General features: G+C 33.0%; 1 protein-coding gene across 1 annotated transcript; it reads left to right on the top strand.

Moving 5' to 3' along the window:
- Window positions 1-2,061: 2,061 nt before the first annotated feature.
- Window positions 2,062-14,291, top strand: LOC124360741 (large subunit GTPase 1 homolog). Its single transcript, XM_046814600.1, has 11 exons — window positions 2,062-2,256; window positions 3,074-3,196; window positions 3,320-3,444; window positions 5,470-5,643; window positions 6,248-6,497; window positions 7,576-7,678; window positions 7,774-7,985; window positions 9,345-9,612; window positions 11,710-11,909; window positions 13,411-13,526; window positions 14,074-14,291. The coding sequence occupies exons 1-11, from the start codon at window positions 2,164-2,166 to the stop codon at window positions 14,189-14,191; spliced, it is 1,782 nt and encodes a 593-aa protein (XP_046670556.1). The 5' UTR covers window positions 2,062-2,163; the 3' UTR covers window positions 14,192-14,291.
- Window positions 14,292-16,026: the final 1,735 nt, after the last annotated feature.

Here is a 16,026-nt window from a genome sequence, read left to right as displayed (position 1 = left end):
CCTCTAACCTGTCATAACAGTGCGACCCCGAACAAACGAACTAAACCGACCAATCACCACGCGCGGAGTTAGAATTTAACTGTGTTTAGCAAGAATTTCAAATTCCAATTTTAGTAAATGTTTTATTCAACTTTACCATTTTACAATAACAAATTTAATTAATTTCAAATTATGTACAATGTTTTAGTAAACAAAATATATTTCTATAGTTAAAATTTGTGCAATTCTTATTTTCATTCAATTCCTTGTTCCTATTGTTGCAATTTAATAATATTCATATCAATAAATATTCTACCGAAAAAAAGACGTTGTCACGTAAAATCTTCGCCCGTAAAACCGACTTTACAGGCAACCATAATTTTTTTTTGTGTGATTATCTTTCTATCCGACTGTAACACACCTCGAGAATGAAATTCCATGTGGTGTGCAACACTCCTACCTTGTTGTTAGAACCGGAAAGGTGGGGGTTTGTTAATAAATTTGTAGTGCAACCTGATGTACGCGTACGCAGTTTATATTGTAGATGTTACCAGGTTCGTTTAAAAATTACAAATAGATAATTATCGGAAAATTTGTTGTACAATACAATTAATTCTCATTTTTCTTGTGGTTAATTCTACAGTATATGTATATAATACTTGGTAATTCTTTACCTTGTTGTGAAATCAAGAATGAGATTAATTGAAAAAACCATGTATACCTGATGTATAATTACAGTACTGATCCTCCACCAACACAGTATGAGAGAGCAGTAATTTGAATTCAGTTTTTCTCTTCTCCTTTCCGATTTAAAAGCTGCTCAAGCCACAGAGGAGTTACGTGACTTGATCTGACTTAAAACCCACTTATTCTTTATTCGTATAATCTTTGTACAACGATTATATTAGATCAAAACCGTAAATTTAAACATGATTACAAAAACATTATATTATTTTAATGTTATAAATTTGGAAGTTACCCCATATATTTTCACAAAAAAATAGTGGAATCTTCTGTTTAATAATAATGCACTCTTCTTCACTCAAGAGGTTAATCAATTAATTATTGCATTTGAATCAACTAATAAAAACAAGATGGAACACTGTTTTATAACTATATCTCCAAACGCATTCCTCTCATACGATATAGACAGTGCAAGGTCTACTAGAACGGCTGTTACAACGATAGAAGCTCTATTTGGAGCAACAAATAGAGTTGAGCAGTCTTTATTATATTTGAAGGAATGGATATTTGCATGAATAGTTTACTATTCTATAATTTTAAAGCTTATTTTTCTATGTTTAATATTGGCAGTGCGCCTTGAACCTCTACAGAGAAATATTTCGCAACTCAGACAAGAACAAGCATAATAAATCATTTGACGTCAATCGTAAATCTGTTAGTAGGGCACTAATAAATTTTATTCTGAGTTAAATATTTTTTACATTTTTTATAATGTAATTGAATTTACGTCTCAAACAGATGTACCGTTGTATCAGTTCTTTATATTTGGGGCTGATTACGAAATTGCCTTAATTTCCTATTGTAAATGCCTGTAATTCTTTGTGGAGTGATAAAAAAATGTTATCCACTTTTTTATTTTTAGGTGAATTATCTTGAAGGGTTGTAAATTTAAAATTAAAAAATATATATTTTACTAACCAAAATTTGATTGAACTAACTTACACGTTCACTGCTCTCAAACTGACGTATTTAATAATGTTTTTAAAATTGATTTACTATTTTAAAATGTACTGTAACCATTAAATCTGTATCAAGATAAACAATTCGAACTTGGTGTACACTGAGCATATGATGGATTGGTGTCGTGAGTGTTGAGTTGAATTATGATGACCAATGTTCAGTATACTACTAGAAGGCGATAACCTTCTACTATACTATAGTGGTATATTCTTGAACAGCACATAAACAATAAAAATCCTACTTTGAGCACACTTACGTACAGACATACGTACGCTAGGACCCTCAGATAAAAAACACATTTTTCCAAATAGCCTTTCCAAGCTAGCAAACAAATCTATTAGTGGAATCAGGTGTACCAATATTGAGATGTAGCTGTCTGCTGTCAAAATAACAGTAGGCAGGCGCAGGGTACACGTTTTGTGTTTGTTGATTTGAGGTTAAAACAAGTAGTGAACTTGAAACTTTTGTTCATAATTCAGAATGGGGAAGAAAAAACAATCTGGGGATTCTCTTGGTCGATCACTTATAAAAGATAGATTTGGATCAAGGCATAAATCTGGTAATAGATCTATGGTAAGTATTTTACGTGATTATGTGCAACTAATATGTAACGTGTTCGATACATTAAGCGTGCACTATACCAGGCTTTTCATAAAAGTATCTTACTAAAATATCAACAAAATTCGTAAGTTATCAATTGCAACGCTTGGTAAATTTTATCTACAGCAGTCCTATGCTATCTTTGTTCGCAAGTAGATTTGTCTTAAGAAAAAATTACACAATTTTCCTAATCAATCTGACTATCAGTTATGTGGTTCAACCACCCTGCCTGAGAACAAACAGCCCTCCTTAGAGCAAACCACCCTACCTGAGGACAATACATACCCAGATAATACCTTAACTCTGCCCTCGGGTAGGATGGTATTATGTTAGATAAGTTTTTGTTCTTTTTCCAAGACCAATGTATTTGCCCTAGATAGGATAGGTTTCATCCTTGTAACTCACTTGCAATTTTCAACACAAACATTTTCCATCCATTAACTATGTTGTGATAAAAAATATATCAGTAACTGTTTTTGGTTACACCAGTAAGAGGCTGGCTAAACAAACAATCATACATATACTACAATCGCATTGGCTGCAGTATAATAAGCGGCCACCAAAGTACTATGAAGACGAACCAGGTTGTTATTCAGTTGACTATCATTGCAGTGTGCAGAACTATTTCTGATATTGGAAAATATTTAAATCGGTCTGTAGGATAAAAATAATAGATATATCAATTTTAAGGTGTACACAATACATTTTCTGTATACAGTGTTTTATATAGTCTTAACAGAGATTGCCTTTAAAACAACCGTATATATATTATTCTCCCTTGATGTTTCAGTTACACACCTCTGAGTTGAATGATGGTTATGAATGGGGACGACTCAACCTGCAATCAGTCACCGAGGAGAGCTCCTTCCAAGAGTTCCTGTCTACTGCCGAGCTGGCAGGCACTGAATTCCAGGTAATGTATCAATAAATTGAGAGATAATTGTAATCGATACATTTTAAATGTGAGATATCAAATACAACTAAACATATACCTGAACTGTTTCCAATACTAACACCGATTCTGATTTATCCTCAGGCAGAAAAGTTAAACATCAAATTTGTGAACCCTGCAGTCGGTGTAGGACTGCTCACCACAGACGAGAGGAAAAATGTAGAGAAAAAACATTCTGAGTTTAAGAATCTGCTGAAGATTCCTAGGAGGTAAGACTAACACTATTGGTCAAGACTATAAACTAATTTATACCCAGATAGAGAAGTTAAATATCAAGTTCATGAATTCGTCAGGAAGTGTAAAAGTGATCCCCCACACAAAGTTGAAAATCTGCTTATAATTCATATGTCATAATACTATTTTGAGTAATTTATGTAACCGTTATAGGCCAGTGTTTAAGTTAAATGTCTTGCTTTTTCTGCTATCAATAGGCTAAATAACTTGATTATAGACTAAACTTTCTTTAAAAAAACTCACTAGTTTTTATTTATTATCGTACATAGTGGTACCACCCTTGGTTATTTGGTGGTGATATTTATGTTGAGAATGTAGAACATTTTGTTGAATAAAGGAAAAAATCAAAAAAAAGAAATATTCAGAGTTGAAAAATCTACTTAAGTTTCATATTATATAATACTATTTTGAATAAGTAATGCAACCTTTATAGCCTAATGTTTTTGTTAAATTTCTTTATTTTCTGCTATCAATAGGATAAATAATTGCTTATAGACTAAACTCTCTCAAAAAAGTTTACTGGTTTTCATTGGTACAGTTACATGTAACATCATTTTATCCAGAAAGAGACAAAAAAATATAGGAAAGAAACATTCAGAGCTGAAAAATCTGCTTTTTGTACTATTTTGTGTAAGTAATGCAACATTTATAGCCTAGTGTTTTGGTTAACTTTGTTACTTTTCCTGCTATCAATTTATCCCAAATAGTCTGATTAGGGACTAAACTCTCTCACCAAAAACTCATTGGTTTTTATTTTGGTTACAATCCATTTTATCAAGAATAGAAGAGGCAAAATAATTATATCAGTTAGTGTCCACATCCCAATTTGTGTAATTTGCTCTTAAAAGACAAATGATCACAAATTTTAGTTTATTAACCCTTTTACTGCCGACGTCCGACATATCGGACGTCGGCATTTTTGCCGAAAACGCCAACGTCCGATATGTCGGACGTCTGTTTTTTTTTATTGTTACTGGCTACTGTTATGTTCAAATGCCGAAATATTCGGTATTTTGGTTGTTTAGGAGGAAAGGATAATGAAAGAAGCCATTTGAAGAACTTTGGATTTCTATTTTCGTCGTCTTTGACTAGAATTGACGAACTACCTAGACAGCTGTCAAAACCAGATGATGATCGGGTTAGATTACTGAAATCTTCGTTCATTGTTGTTGTTTACAATGTTATCGAAAGTTTTTTGAAGTGTTACTTTTGTTGATCAAGGATAAAATGAGTAAAAGAGTTACATCTAACTCTCCTGTGAGTGAGGGAACAATAATTAACAGTCTAATCGATGGTGGTGTACAAGTGCAAGACGAACTGATTTCCTTCAGAATTTGTCAGATTCAGATGCCGAGAACGATTCTGATATTAGTGTTAGGGCTATTGATGACAATCAAAGTGATGTGGATGACACTGATGACGATCCTGACTTTATCTTACCATCAGATAATGAGGAGTTATTAGATAGTGAGGGGGATGTGGCACAGATAAGTTTACCTTCAACTTCCACTGGTAGGCCTAGAGGAGGCCTACCAGTTTTGGGAAAATCCTCATAGTGCAGCTATGTTTCAAGGTAGCACCTTCAAATTTGGTATATGTTCTAAAGCAATTGCTCTAGTTTATAATGATATCATGCTCAAAATTTTAGTATAATTTTAAAAATAAATTATCAGATGCCAAACACAATTTTTATTTTTTTATTTATTTTTTATTTACATAATTTTTTAAAATTAAATAATGAGTTTGTTTCAAATTAAAATTTCTTTTTATTATTTAAAAAACAGCATTTAAATACGAGTAAATAAAGTAAAATTCATGCAAATCTAATGAAAAATAAAAAAGATACAGCATTTTTTGTAAATGAATGCACAACAGTGATTTTCCCCCTTGGCAATTTTGACTGGTACGATAAAAAAAATGGCCGGCAGTAAAAGGGTTAATCTTTGTACATTTGTGGTCATTTCCATTGTTACTAATAACAACTATTAATGTGACCAAAGGCCAGCTTGGGATAAAGGAATTTCGGCTGATGAGCTGCAACTGCGGGAGAAGAACCAGTTTCTGGAATGGAGACGAGGGTTGGCAACACTGCAGGATGAAGAGGGGTTGCTGCTCACACCATATGAGAAGAACTTGGATTTCTGGCGGCAGCTGTGGAGGGTAGTGGAGAGAAGGTAGGTTGATTGTGTATTATCACAGATCTCTCTGGTGTTTTGGATTAGTCATCACTTAAGTATTCATTTATAATCTATACATGTAATTTGATTAGATTTAACTATAATACAGGTATGATTATTGAAAATTTAAATGTTTTATGGCCAATCAATATTTTGTATTTGATCATTCTTAACTGTTGTTATTTATAAATTATTTCTTTAAGTGTTTTTATAACTGTTTGTAATTGAGAATTGTTTGATATTCCTTACTATTCAATTCAGTCTGATATCAGTTTCATTCTTCATACATCGTTACTATAAGTTGACTAGATTAAGCAAACAAATCAAAAGCATAGAACAGAAGTCATATTGTAAATAATTTTGGTGCAAATTGTTACTGGAGAACTAGTCACTTGCAAATATTGACGGATACAGTGATCACTGTTTTTATATCAGACAGACAGCCATTGTTTCAGGACAGCAAAACCCTTATTTTCTATTTCTTCTCTGCTCAAGAATACTGGTCTATACATAACTTTGGAAACATTGGAATTTGCAATTTTTTAAACTGAATATATTAAAAGAATTTACACTACTTAGAATTTACTTGTGATCTTTGCAGTGACATCGTTGCTCAGATCTTAGATGCACGCAACCCACTTCTGTTTCGGTGTGAAGATCTCGAGCGGTACGTGAAGGAGGTTGGCCGGGAGAAACAGAACCTGCTGATACTGAACAAAGCAGACTTCTTGACTCACGCACAGCGACGCACTTGGGCCAAATACTTTGACGCCTGTCAGCTCACTGTCGCATTCTTCTCTGCCACTTTAGCTGCTGATGACTCCATTCCGGAACAATCAGAAGATGAACAGGTGTGGCATTCATTCATTTGCAGTTAGAAGTACGAAATTCTAATACATGCTAGCCTATCATTTAAAATACTACTTCAGATTTTGTTGCTGAGGTTAATAAAAGATTTTGTTATATTTTTGACAAAAGGACTGTTAAACTTTGGAGAGTTTGTTCCATAGGACTTTGTTACTAGGACTGGAGCTTTTCTAGGATAACCAATACAATAATACTGCTGATGAACCAATGCTTGGGAAAATTTCTTCATGAGTAAGATTATGGAAGGGTTATTCGTTAGGAAACTATTCACAATAGATTCCTTGCACATTTCCCTGTTGTATTCTCACATATTTAATTATATATTAAAATTATGTTCTTCTTAAAATAATTTTCTTTAAATGAAAATGGGTTGGTTAAAATTGAGAGACGTTTTTATTGAATTATGTATTTAACCCTTTGATCGCAGTATATTATGCGGGCAGCTGAGCCAGTTGTATTGTGTTTTTTATGAACTGCCCAAATGATATAGCGCCAACAACTGTAAAAATGTTATTCTTTGGAATTTATGTAATCATATATGATGTATATAATTATTTTCTTGTGTATTTTGATTTCATCTCTGTCAAAAAAATTCTTGTGTATCAGCCTGTTTTGATTGGGATATAATTTAGACAGTTTATTCCAGTTGTTTTACTAAAGAACTACATTAATTTTTTCAAACGAACAAAAACATTTTAGTAATGCATCAGGTTATTATACAATATAAACTAAGTTACGGTATACTTCTTAGAAAATAATCGTAGTTTTTTAGTTGAACAATAATGACGTCAAATTTCTTTTTTCTACTCCTGCCACCCCACACAACAGTTGCCCCACATCTTGGCCAACTAGAACAGACATTAGATAATTGGTGCCTTTGCTAGATAGATCACTTGACTTTGCCAGAGGGCCGATGGTGCAGTACGAGAATACTCTACAGTAGGGGTAGTGGCAAGTGGTGTGCTTGCGAGTATACTTGTCTACAGCGATTAAAGGGTTAAGTAAGCAGGTTGTACAGTAGAACATGAGTGTTAGTAAGAGCTGCCTGCCTTCTGTTTTCAGAGTGAAGAGGAAGAAGAGCAGGAGGATGAAGGCAATGACAGTGAATACGAAACGGAAGAAGAAGAAGAGGTTATTGGAGACGAAGATGTTTCAGTCTTTAATGGTATGGCAAAATAACGAGTTTCTCTGGTGTTCTTATGATTTTAGTTAAAGATTTCACTGTAACATTTTGATGTGACATGAGTGTTTTATCTCTAGGAAAAAACTCAGCCAAGCTGTTGGGTCGAGAAGAGCTGATTGCTCTATTTAAGAGGTTGCTGCCACAGGACCATCCCCGGGTGATGAGGGGAGTAACAACGGTCGGACTCGTGGGTTACCCCAACGTAGGCAAGAGCTCTACCATCAATGCGATACTCAAGGACAAGAAGGTTTCTGTCTCCGCTACCCCGGGAAAGACTAAACATTTTCAGGTACATAAAGCAACATTCAAACACACACAATATGTCAAAATTCAAGAGTTTTATGTTTTTCATAAATTTATAACAATGAATGCAATAGACATACATTGCAATGGTACATACTAATTTCAGTAAATAATGTTGTTTTAACCCGTAAATTGCAGTATATTGATATGTCCATAGCATCCTCATTGTGTTAAATGCGGCATAAGGGAATATCCGTATTTTTTAGTTTGTTGTGTACATTATAATTCAAAATAATATTGATAACAATAATAAATAAAACGTCTCAGCTCGGATCCTTGTGTGAAACATATCGCGATTCATACTGAATTTCTCAGGTTAAAATTAAATTAATAAAATTAGGTGACAGATCTAGAGCAGATTTTCTAGAGGAGAGCCAATAATTACCAGAAGGTCTCGGGAGTATAAACGTACAAGGTGCAAAAATATTTAAATTTTCCTAAATGAGCTCTGCGTTTCCTCTAGAGAAGGCAGGTGCCGAATATCCGGCTCGCTTGGATATCTGTCTCATATATTACATTATATTATATATATTTACATTATATAAAGGAGTAAATATTATCCTATTTTAATAAGACTCATATGTTTGCAAAGAGGAAAAATCAAACTTCTCATTAACATTGTGTTTTGGTAGGTTTTATATTATTTTTAGTTACCTACATGCATACAGAAATCAAGAACCAATGTTCTTAGTTATTGCACAACATGAGTTTACTTTATTTGTGTTCTAATATTAATGTTGATTTTTTTATGTTTGCGTACTATATTTATCTATATTTAAAAAAAATTATGTATAATGTGTTGTTTTGAGCATTGGTTGAAAATAAACTTAAGAAAAAAATGAGCAGTTGGCCTAAAACACTGTAGCATTACAGAGAGAGTTTGCATTGCGACCTCTAAGGTTAAAAGGTAAAAAGACAATTATTTTAAATTTTTGCTTTAAAATTAAGCGTTTTATATTTTTTTAAACATATATTTTATATGTTTATATAGCGATATAAGAAAAAGAAAATTTATCTATTTATATAAAGTTAGTGTGTATAAAAAATTAAAAATACATTTAGGTTGTCTGTAACTGCTTTAATTAACACACTAAATTTCAATGTGTTTTTTAAGGTGCCACTTTGAAATATCTGCTTGCCAAGTTAACAGCAATATCCCTGCAGTTAAAGTTCTATTTTGTCGATAGGTTGAGTTTATAACATTACATGTAGTATTGTATTTATAAGCAATAAGATGTAGGAAAATAATATAAAATGATAACTGTAACACTGCTCACTATTCATGTAGAGAATTGGGTCACCAGTGAATATTACAGACTTGTATCCAACATCTCTGATGTTCCAGACTCTGTATGTGGACCAACATCTGTTGCTGTGTGACTGTCCCGGACTGGTGATGCCCAGTTTCGTCACAACCAAGGCAGACATGGTAGTTAATGGTATACTACCTGTGGACCAGATGAAGGATCACGTTCCGCCGGTGAACCTACTGGCCACTCTCATTCCCCGTGAAGTGCTTCAGGCACATTACAGCATCATGATTCCCAAACCGATGGAGGGGGAGGATCCTGACAGACCCCCCACAGCCGAAGAGTTGCTTAATGCTTATGGGTGTAAGTTCCTAGAGATTCACTTTTTTTCTTTTTTTGTTCTCTTATAACAAGAAGCTGAAAAAATGCACTTAGTTCTAAAAGGACCTTTGTGCTGCTTCCAGAATGACAGGGTGTTTTGGATGAGTAAGGTTGGGGGGGGGAAGATCCATGAGGAAGGACTTTAGGCATTAATCTCAGTCATATCTCCTTGGAAGAAGGGAAAGCCAGCTCTGTACCAGCCTCTCCAGTCAAAGTGGACAGAGGGTGATACACCCTTATGTCTAGGTTAGCAACAACCCTTAACACTTAGGGAGCCCCACCAACTCCAACAGTCATCTCCCGCAGTAGACTAGACTTATTGATCTATCCTTGCACCCTAATATCTCGTCATTTGTGATGTGCCGCTCGTGGACATCCATAAAGTTGTCCACATTTAAGTGGCTTGTCAGATTTAGCTGTACCCAGTGTAGGTTCAACTGAAAGGTACAAACCAGCCAGAAATGAACCCTCTGGAGAGGCTGATTCACTTACATAGCTTTTTTTTGTGGATTAGCAATGATATCCAAGTGAATGGATCTGTTACAGATATGAAGTAATCACCCTTGGAGAAGATATTGCAAGTCAGTTATTGCACATAGCTTGTATTTTTTTAGTGATACAAATTGTCAAGGCTACTGGAAAACTACCGCCCATTAAGCACCTTAAACAAATTAGGGACCATCAGTTAATAAATTGTAGTAATATCGGATAAAGTGTTGTCCTCAATTTATTTAATTGAAATGTAAATGTAGTCCTAATAATGTATACTTGAGTTGCACCAGTTTGCATATTTAAAAGATATTAAAATTAATAAAGTTTTCTGGAACTGATTCTGTTGACAAATTAAAATAAGTTGTTGTTGTCACTATTACAATAAGACATTGTTAAGGAGTCATTCTTTAATTTTATTGTTCACCGCACTAACAACATGACATTAAAGCACTGCACAAAACTGGTACTTCTTTCAACTCGGCATTCTAAACAACAATTATTCCTATGCCTATTATTCCGTGCAGCCGGACTGTTAAGTACACCACAGCAAGTACTACCTTGTTAACCCTTGAAATGACAGTCAATTTTTATCAGATGGCAGGCCATTTTTGAGTGTTTTGTACCTATACTTTACACGTGTTGTAAAAAAGTACATTTCTACTATAAACCTATATGTGTAATACATTATTTTGTTGAAGAAAATGTGGAGATAAAACATTATACATAAACCATCAAATATATTACCTCACTAAAAATTCTTTTTTTCAAGTGGTGGGTCTGTCCCTGGTAAAATTTGATAATATCATAATTATTATAATTAGATATAGCCAATTTATTCTTCATTTTTTATAGTTTCAGATAATATTTAATGGTATACAGATTCATTTGAAGAAAAATTATATATATATATTGTAAAAACCAAAGTAGTACAAGGCTAAATTTGTTACTATGATGGGTAGGATTATTTTCAAAAAATATAAATTCATGCACTAAATGTTTCCAAAATTTAAAGGATTATATGCACTACAAAGCAATAAATAAATAAATGAGTATTTTCAGATTTTTTTCTATTTTTGAAAAGTTGTGGGACGTGCTTCAATTTGTTACTATGAGTACGTTTTTCAGAAACGAGAAAAAATATAATTTTTACCGTAAGTACTTCCAAAATATAGCATAATATAGCCTAAAACAAGCTATAAACCATATCCATAATATATCACTAATTTTCAAAATTGCTAGATGAAGACGATCTTTTGGAAAGTTTTATAACATCACTGTGACTTCACTGTTGCCAAAACAGCAAAATGAATTTCACCATTGAAATCAGCAATTCTTCTTTCTGTTTGAAATGGTATATAAATAGTGCTGTTAGTGTTGATTTATGTACTATTTGTATTATCAAAACATGTGCGTGTCAGATCAACATTATAATGTCGATTGTCACCCACAAATCGATTCAAATCAATATTATAATGGCGATTGCCAGTTCTAGGGTTGAGCAATTAACTAGTTTCGCAGAATATTTCCAAGATATTGTATGCCAATAAAGATTAATGTCACTTTATCACTGTCTGATGATGTGGGCAGATTCGAGAGGCTTCATGACGCAGAACGGACAGCCAGACAACCCTCGCTCAGCTCGCTACGTGCTCAAGGATCTGTTATGTGGGCGGTTGTTATACTGTCAGGCACCACCCGGTATACCTCAGAGTAGCTACCACACAGTCCCAGTCACTCGCCCTCGACACGTTCCCCAGCCCACACCTGCAGCCGTACGTGCTGCTGCGGTACGTTACGTTACATAAACTATACTAACCTACTTTTAGTACAAATTACAGTAAGATTTTAACGATTGATGGCTCATAAGGAGTAAACATATTTTAACTATGTTGTCATGAAAGAACCGGATGCTATTGATGACAATCCTGTAAAAAATTTCTGAGGTGTGGTAAAGTTTTTTCTTTTTTATCACTCAAAAACAGTTTGATAAAGCTAAGTGTAATGCGGACAGCCATAAAAATAGTACTTTTTTAAAGTTGGTAAGTTGTAGTGTATGAGATAATCTTTATTAAGTTTTATATGTGTGGTTTATTATATACCATTATTACAACAAATGAAAAATAGTGAGAAAACATTTGGTGTTACTGGTTCATAAAAACGGTATTTTACCATCAGAATACCAAAAACTATGTAAACTTGAAATTTTGTGTAGGTATAAATCATTATTTGATCACTATCTGTCACATGTTTATGGCAGTTTTACTTCTACATGATTACCAGTAATTAAATTTATTACATGTGGTTAGTATAAACTTCACCAGATTTAACGGTATAAAAAATCACTCTCCAGGACATGTTACATTCACTTGCAAAAAAACTATTTCTTGCTCAAGCATCACAACTTTGTAGGTAATAATAATGGCTTATAAGTGCTTTAAAGTAAACCTGAGATATTATTGGAAAATTAATATTTGTTTGTGAAAGATTTATAAACTAAACTTACATGCCAAATATTGTTTTTAACTCAGACTATCCTTACTATTTTCAACAAGGAAGTCAGTTGCATTTTTTCAAAGCTAGAACTAATTTTTATAGCCATACAGTTTATGCTATTTGTTTAAAATCTAATCTTTATATATATATAAAAATGGAATGTTTGTGTGTTTGTCCTTTATGGAATCGTGAACCATTTGAACGATCATTATGGAAATTTGTATGTATATGTATTTTTCCACGGAGAAGGTTTATATGCTATGCCCATTGATGTAACTCGCCACCAAGTGACGCTGCAAAAGATAGTCTTTAAAGCGCCTGCACATTATTAACTGCAATTACCTGACAGTTATGTATATTAAATAACCAAAATACTATTTGAAGGTGCTAAGTTATGATGGGGAATTTCTCTTTAAGATAAATTTTGGTTGAACTTAAAGCTTGAGTATTGACTACTTTATAATAAAGTAAAGGTACGTGTACAATAGCTATAAATATACAGACACTTTCTTGGTCGTTGGCAACAAGGCAAACTCTACATTGGCGTTGGAAATCTAATTGACTCGTACCAGGAGTGCACATACACGGGCAAAGCTTACGTAGAGAGCGTGCGAAGCCGCGGGAATCAGCTAGTGGACTACTAAAGCAAAATGTAGAATTTTTTATGTTTGAAAATCAGAACATTTTGTTTCTAATTAATATCTATTTAGGTACTCTCGGGTACCTTAGGTACTTTAAAAAATGTGTATAAAGTACAGTTAAGAGTTATAACTTCAAAAAACTTCTGATTTTCAGGTGAACAAAGTGAGTGGAGATGACTTAGACAAAATGTTCTTCAAGAAGGCATCTCTGGGTGCTCACAGCAAGGGAGTACAGAGGATATCGTCTGGTTCAACCTCACAGCCTGGCAGGTACATAGCACTCTTTGTTGATGAGTGCGGAGAAAGATAGCTATAAGAGTGTCTGTTGTAGTTTTCATTTGATCCAGTAACACATTTATTATGAACTGGGAACCAATGCTTTTACAGTAGTATTGTGACATCTAGTGGAGTTTTACTTGAGTTTCACTGTACAAATCCTATTTCCTTATTGTGAATCTAACAACAACGTGTAACTCTGTTTGTATGTGCATTTGGGTCCATTATCAGCCAAATACGTAATTGAATACAGCTGTCAACAGGTTAAATATAGTCTAATTTTGCTGTAGTCATGAAAGTATTGTGATTCTTGTATAAAATTGGGTCTTCATATTATATTTTGCTGAGTTTACTGTGTTTAAAATCATCTTATATTGTAAAGAATCATTATGAATCAAAAAGGAAATATCTAAAACATAAGAAAATTTTTGAATTGTTATTGAAAATATGTATTACATTGAAAGTTGTTAAAATTTGTTACTGTAACCGAATATCTTTAGTTTTGATAAATAATGCTGTTGTTAATTTAAGTGTTGTTTAGTGTTTCAGGATCTACGATGTCACTAAATGGAGAAGATAAACCCTGGAAGAACCACAAAGAGAAGAGGAACAAGAAAGAGAAACTTAGGAGACTGTACAGACATTTAGATGTGCAATGAATACAGAATTCTCACTTAACGATTTTCCACTATTTGTAAATAAATTGTTAATCATGTAAATATCAGTAGTATCTAGAAATAAAATATGGTTTTTATGTTATATTTTCTTTATTTATTCCCTCCAAAAAAAATTTTTTTGTTATACTCCTTGCTGTAAAATAATGAAATAAACCATCTTTGTGCTATTATATTTTAACTTTGACCTATATAATTTGTTCAATGTGTTTTATATGTTGAAGCCTAGTTATTCCTGCTCTAAACCATGTTTGACTAGCATTTACATGGTCAGTGGTTTAAAAATAAAACAAATAGGGGAACATTAAAATTAAAAAAAACACATAATTTAACTTGTTTGATTGTTTTATGGTTAGGCATCATCTCAGGGTTTTACTTCTATCGGAATTGTGGAAAAAGGCCAATTAGCAGTTTATTTCACTTTTTACAATCAGCCAAACCAAAACTCATAAAAACTGTATTATTTACACAATTTTATATAAGTCTTAACACCCATATAAAAATCTTATAATGTATGTATAAGGGTTTTAAATAAAAATATTTGTTAATACTAAACACATACAGACAGAATACAAAAAACTTCATATCAAAATATAATTAAAAATTATTTCATTAAAACCATAGAACTCTTGTAGAACCTAAAATATACTACAAGAGTTCTGAAACAACCTGTGAACATATCATTTTCATTTATTAATAAGAAACTCGAATTGTACAAATTAATTCCATATAACCTAAGTCAAGATCATGTTTAACAGCGGCGAATTATAGGTGAGCTGCTCTTATCAGTACACAAAGTATATTGAGGGACATTTATGCTGTTATAGATCATTCAGAGAACTAAGAAAACAATTGAATATCGATTCTTACCAATTAAATTAAAGTTGCTTTTACAAAAATAAACAAACTAAGTTGAAGGTTCTATTGGACGTTTTCTCACTGTACATCAATGCCAGCGATGTGGCAATAGCAGATTATGCTTGAGCGCAGTTTTATTGATATTGAGTAAGAAGTGAGACCACAACTTATCATACTGTGGCTGGCGGTTTAAACCAGTAATTTCAGTGTTAAGTTTTTTCAACAAGATCTAGCGAGTCACCTTTCACAAACAAAATGTGATGACAACTATACGTTCTAGAGGAAAAATCCAGGACATGTAGTTTGTTTGAAACTTTAGCATATGTCTGCCTACTAGCTATTTGCAATATCGTATTTTGAAAAATAAAAGATTTTTTCCACTTAAGATTAATTTATAAATCATTAACAGGTTAACATTGTAACATTGGTAAAGTTTGCTTTCAGATTTAAAATTTGATTGTGGGTCATTAAAAAGAAATATCTCCGAAGAATTCCAGAAATTTACAGCAATGTATCTGCTAAAAATTTCAGCACTATTTTGCAGACCTTTCTAAAAATCGCTTCTCAAACATTTTTCAATATTTACATTTCCTTTTACGAGTTGACTGTGAATTCAATGGAGGATAGTCTACAAGAAGTTCAGCAAAAAATTTTTAACACAAGCATACCTCAATTATGTACATCATTATAAAGGGGTTGTTTAGCAGAGATGAGTGATAAAGGGAAAACCCAGTTCAGTTCTTATAATAGAAAGTTCTTATTTTTAGGTTGAGCTTTGGACTTTACTTTATAGACATCTTACATTACACTTTAGAACGATGTACATCTGGACCTATGATTACATTACATTTTTTGCCAAACTCCTTATAGACCAACCTCCATTGGGTGTAAAGAGTCACTAAGTACCTTAAAAACTATTCAACTTTCACAACTGGAGCCAAGACAAGAATATTAAACCATCT

The sequence above is a fragment of the Homalodisca vitripennis genome, chromosome 4, assembly GCF_021130785.1.
Source record: "Homalodisca vitripennis isolate AUS2020 chromosome 4, UT_GWSS_2.1, whole genome shotgun sequence".
Taxonomy (NCBI): domain Eukaryota; kingdom Metazoa; phylum Arthropoda; class Insecta; order Hemiptera; family Cicadellidae; genus Homalodisca; species Homalodisca vitripennis.
This window is presented reverse-complemented; position numbering and strand designations above follow the sequence as displayed.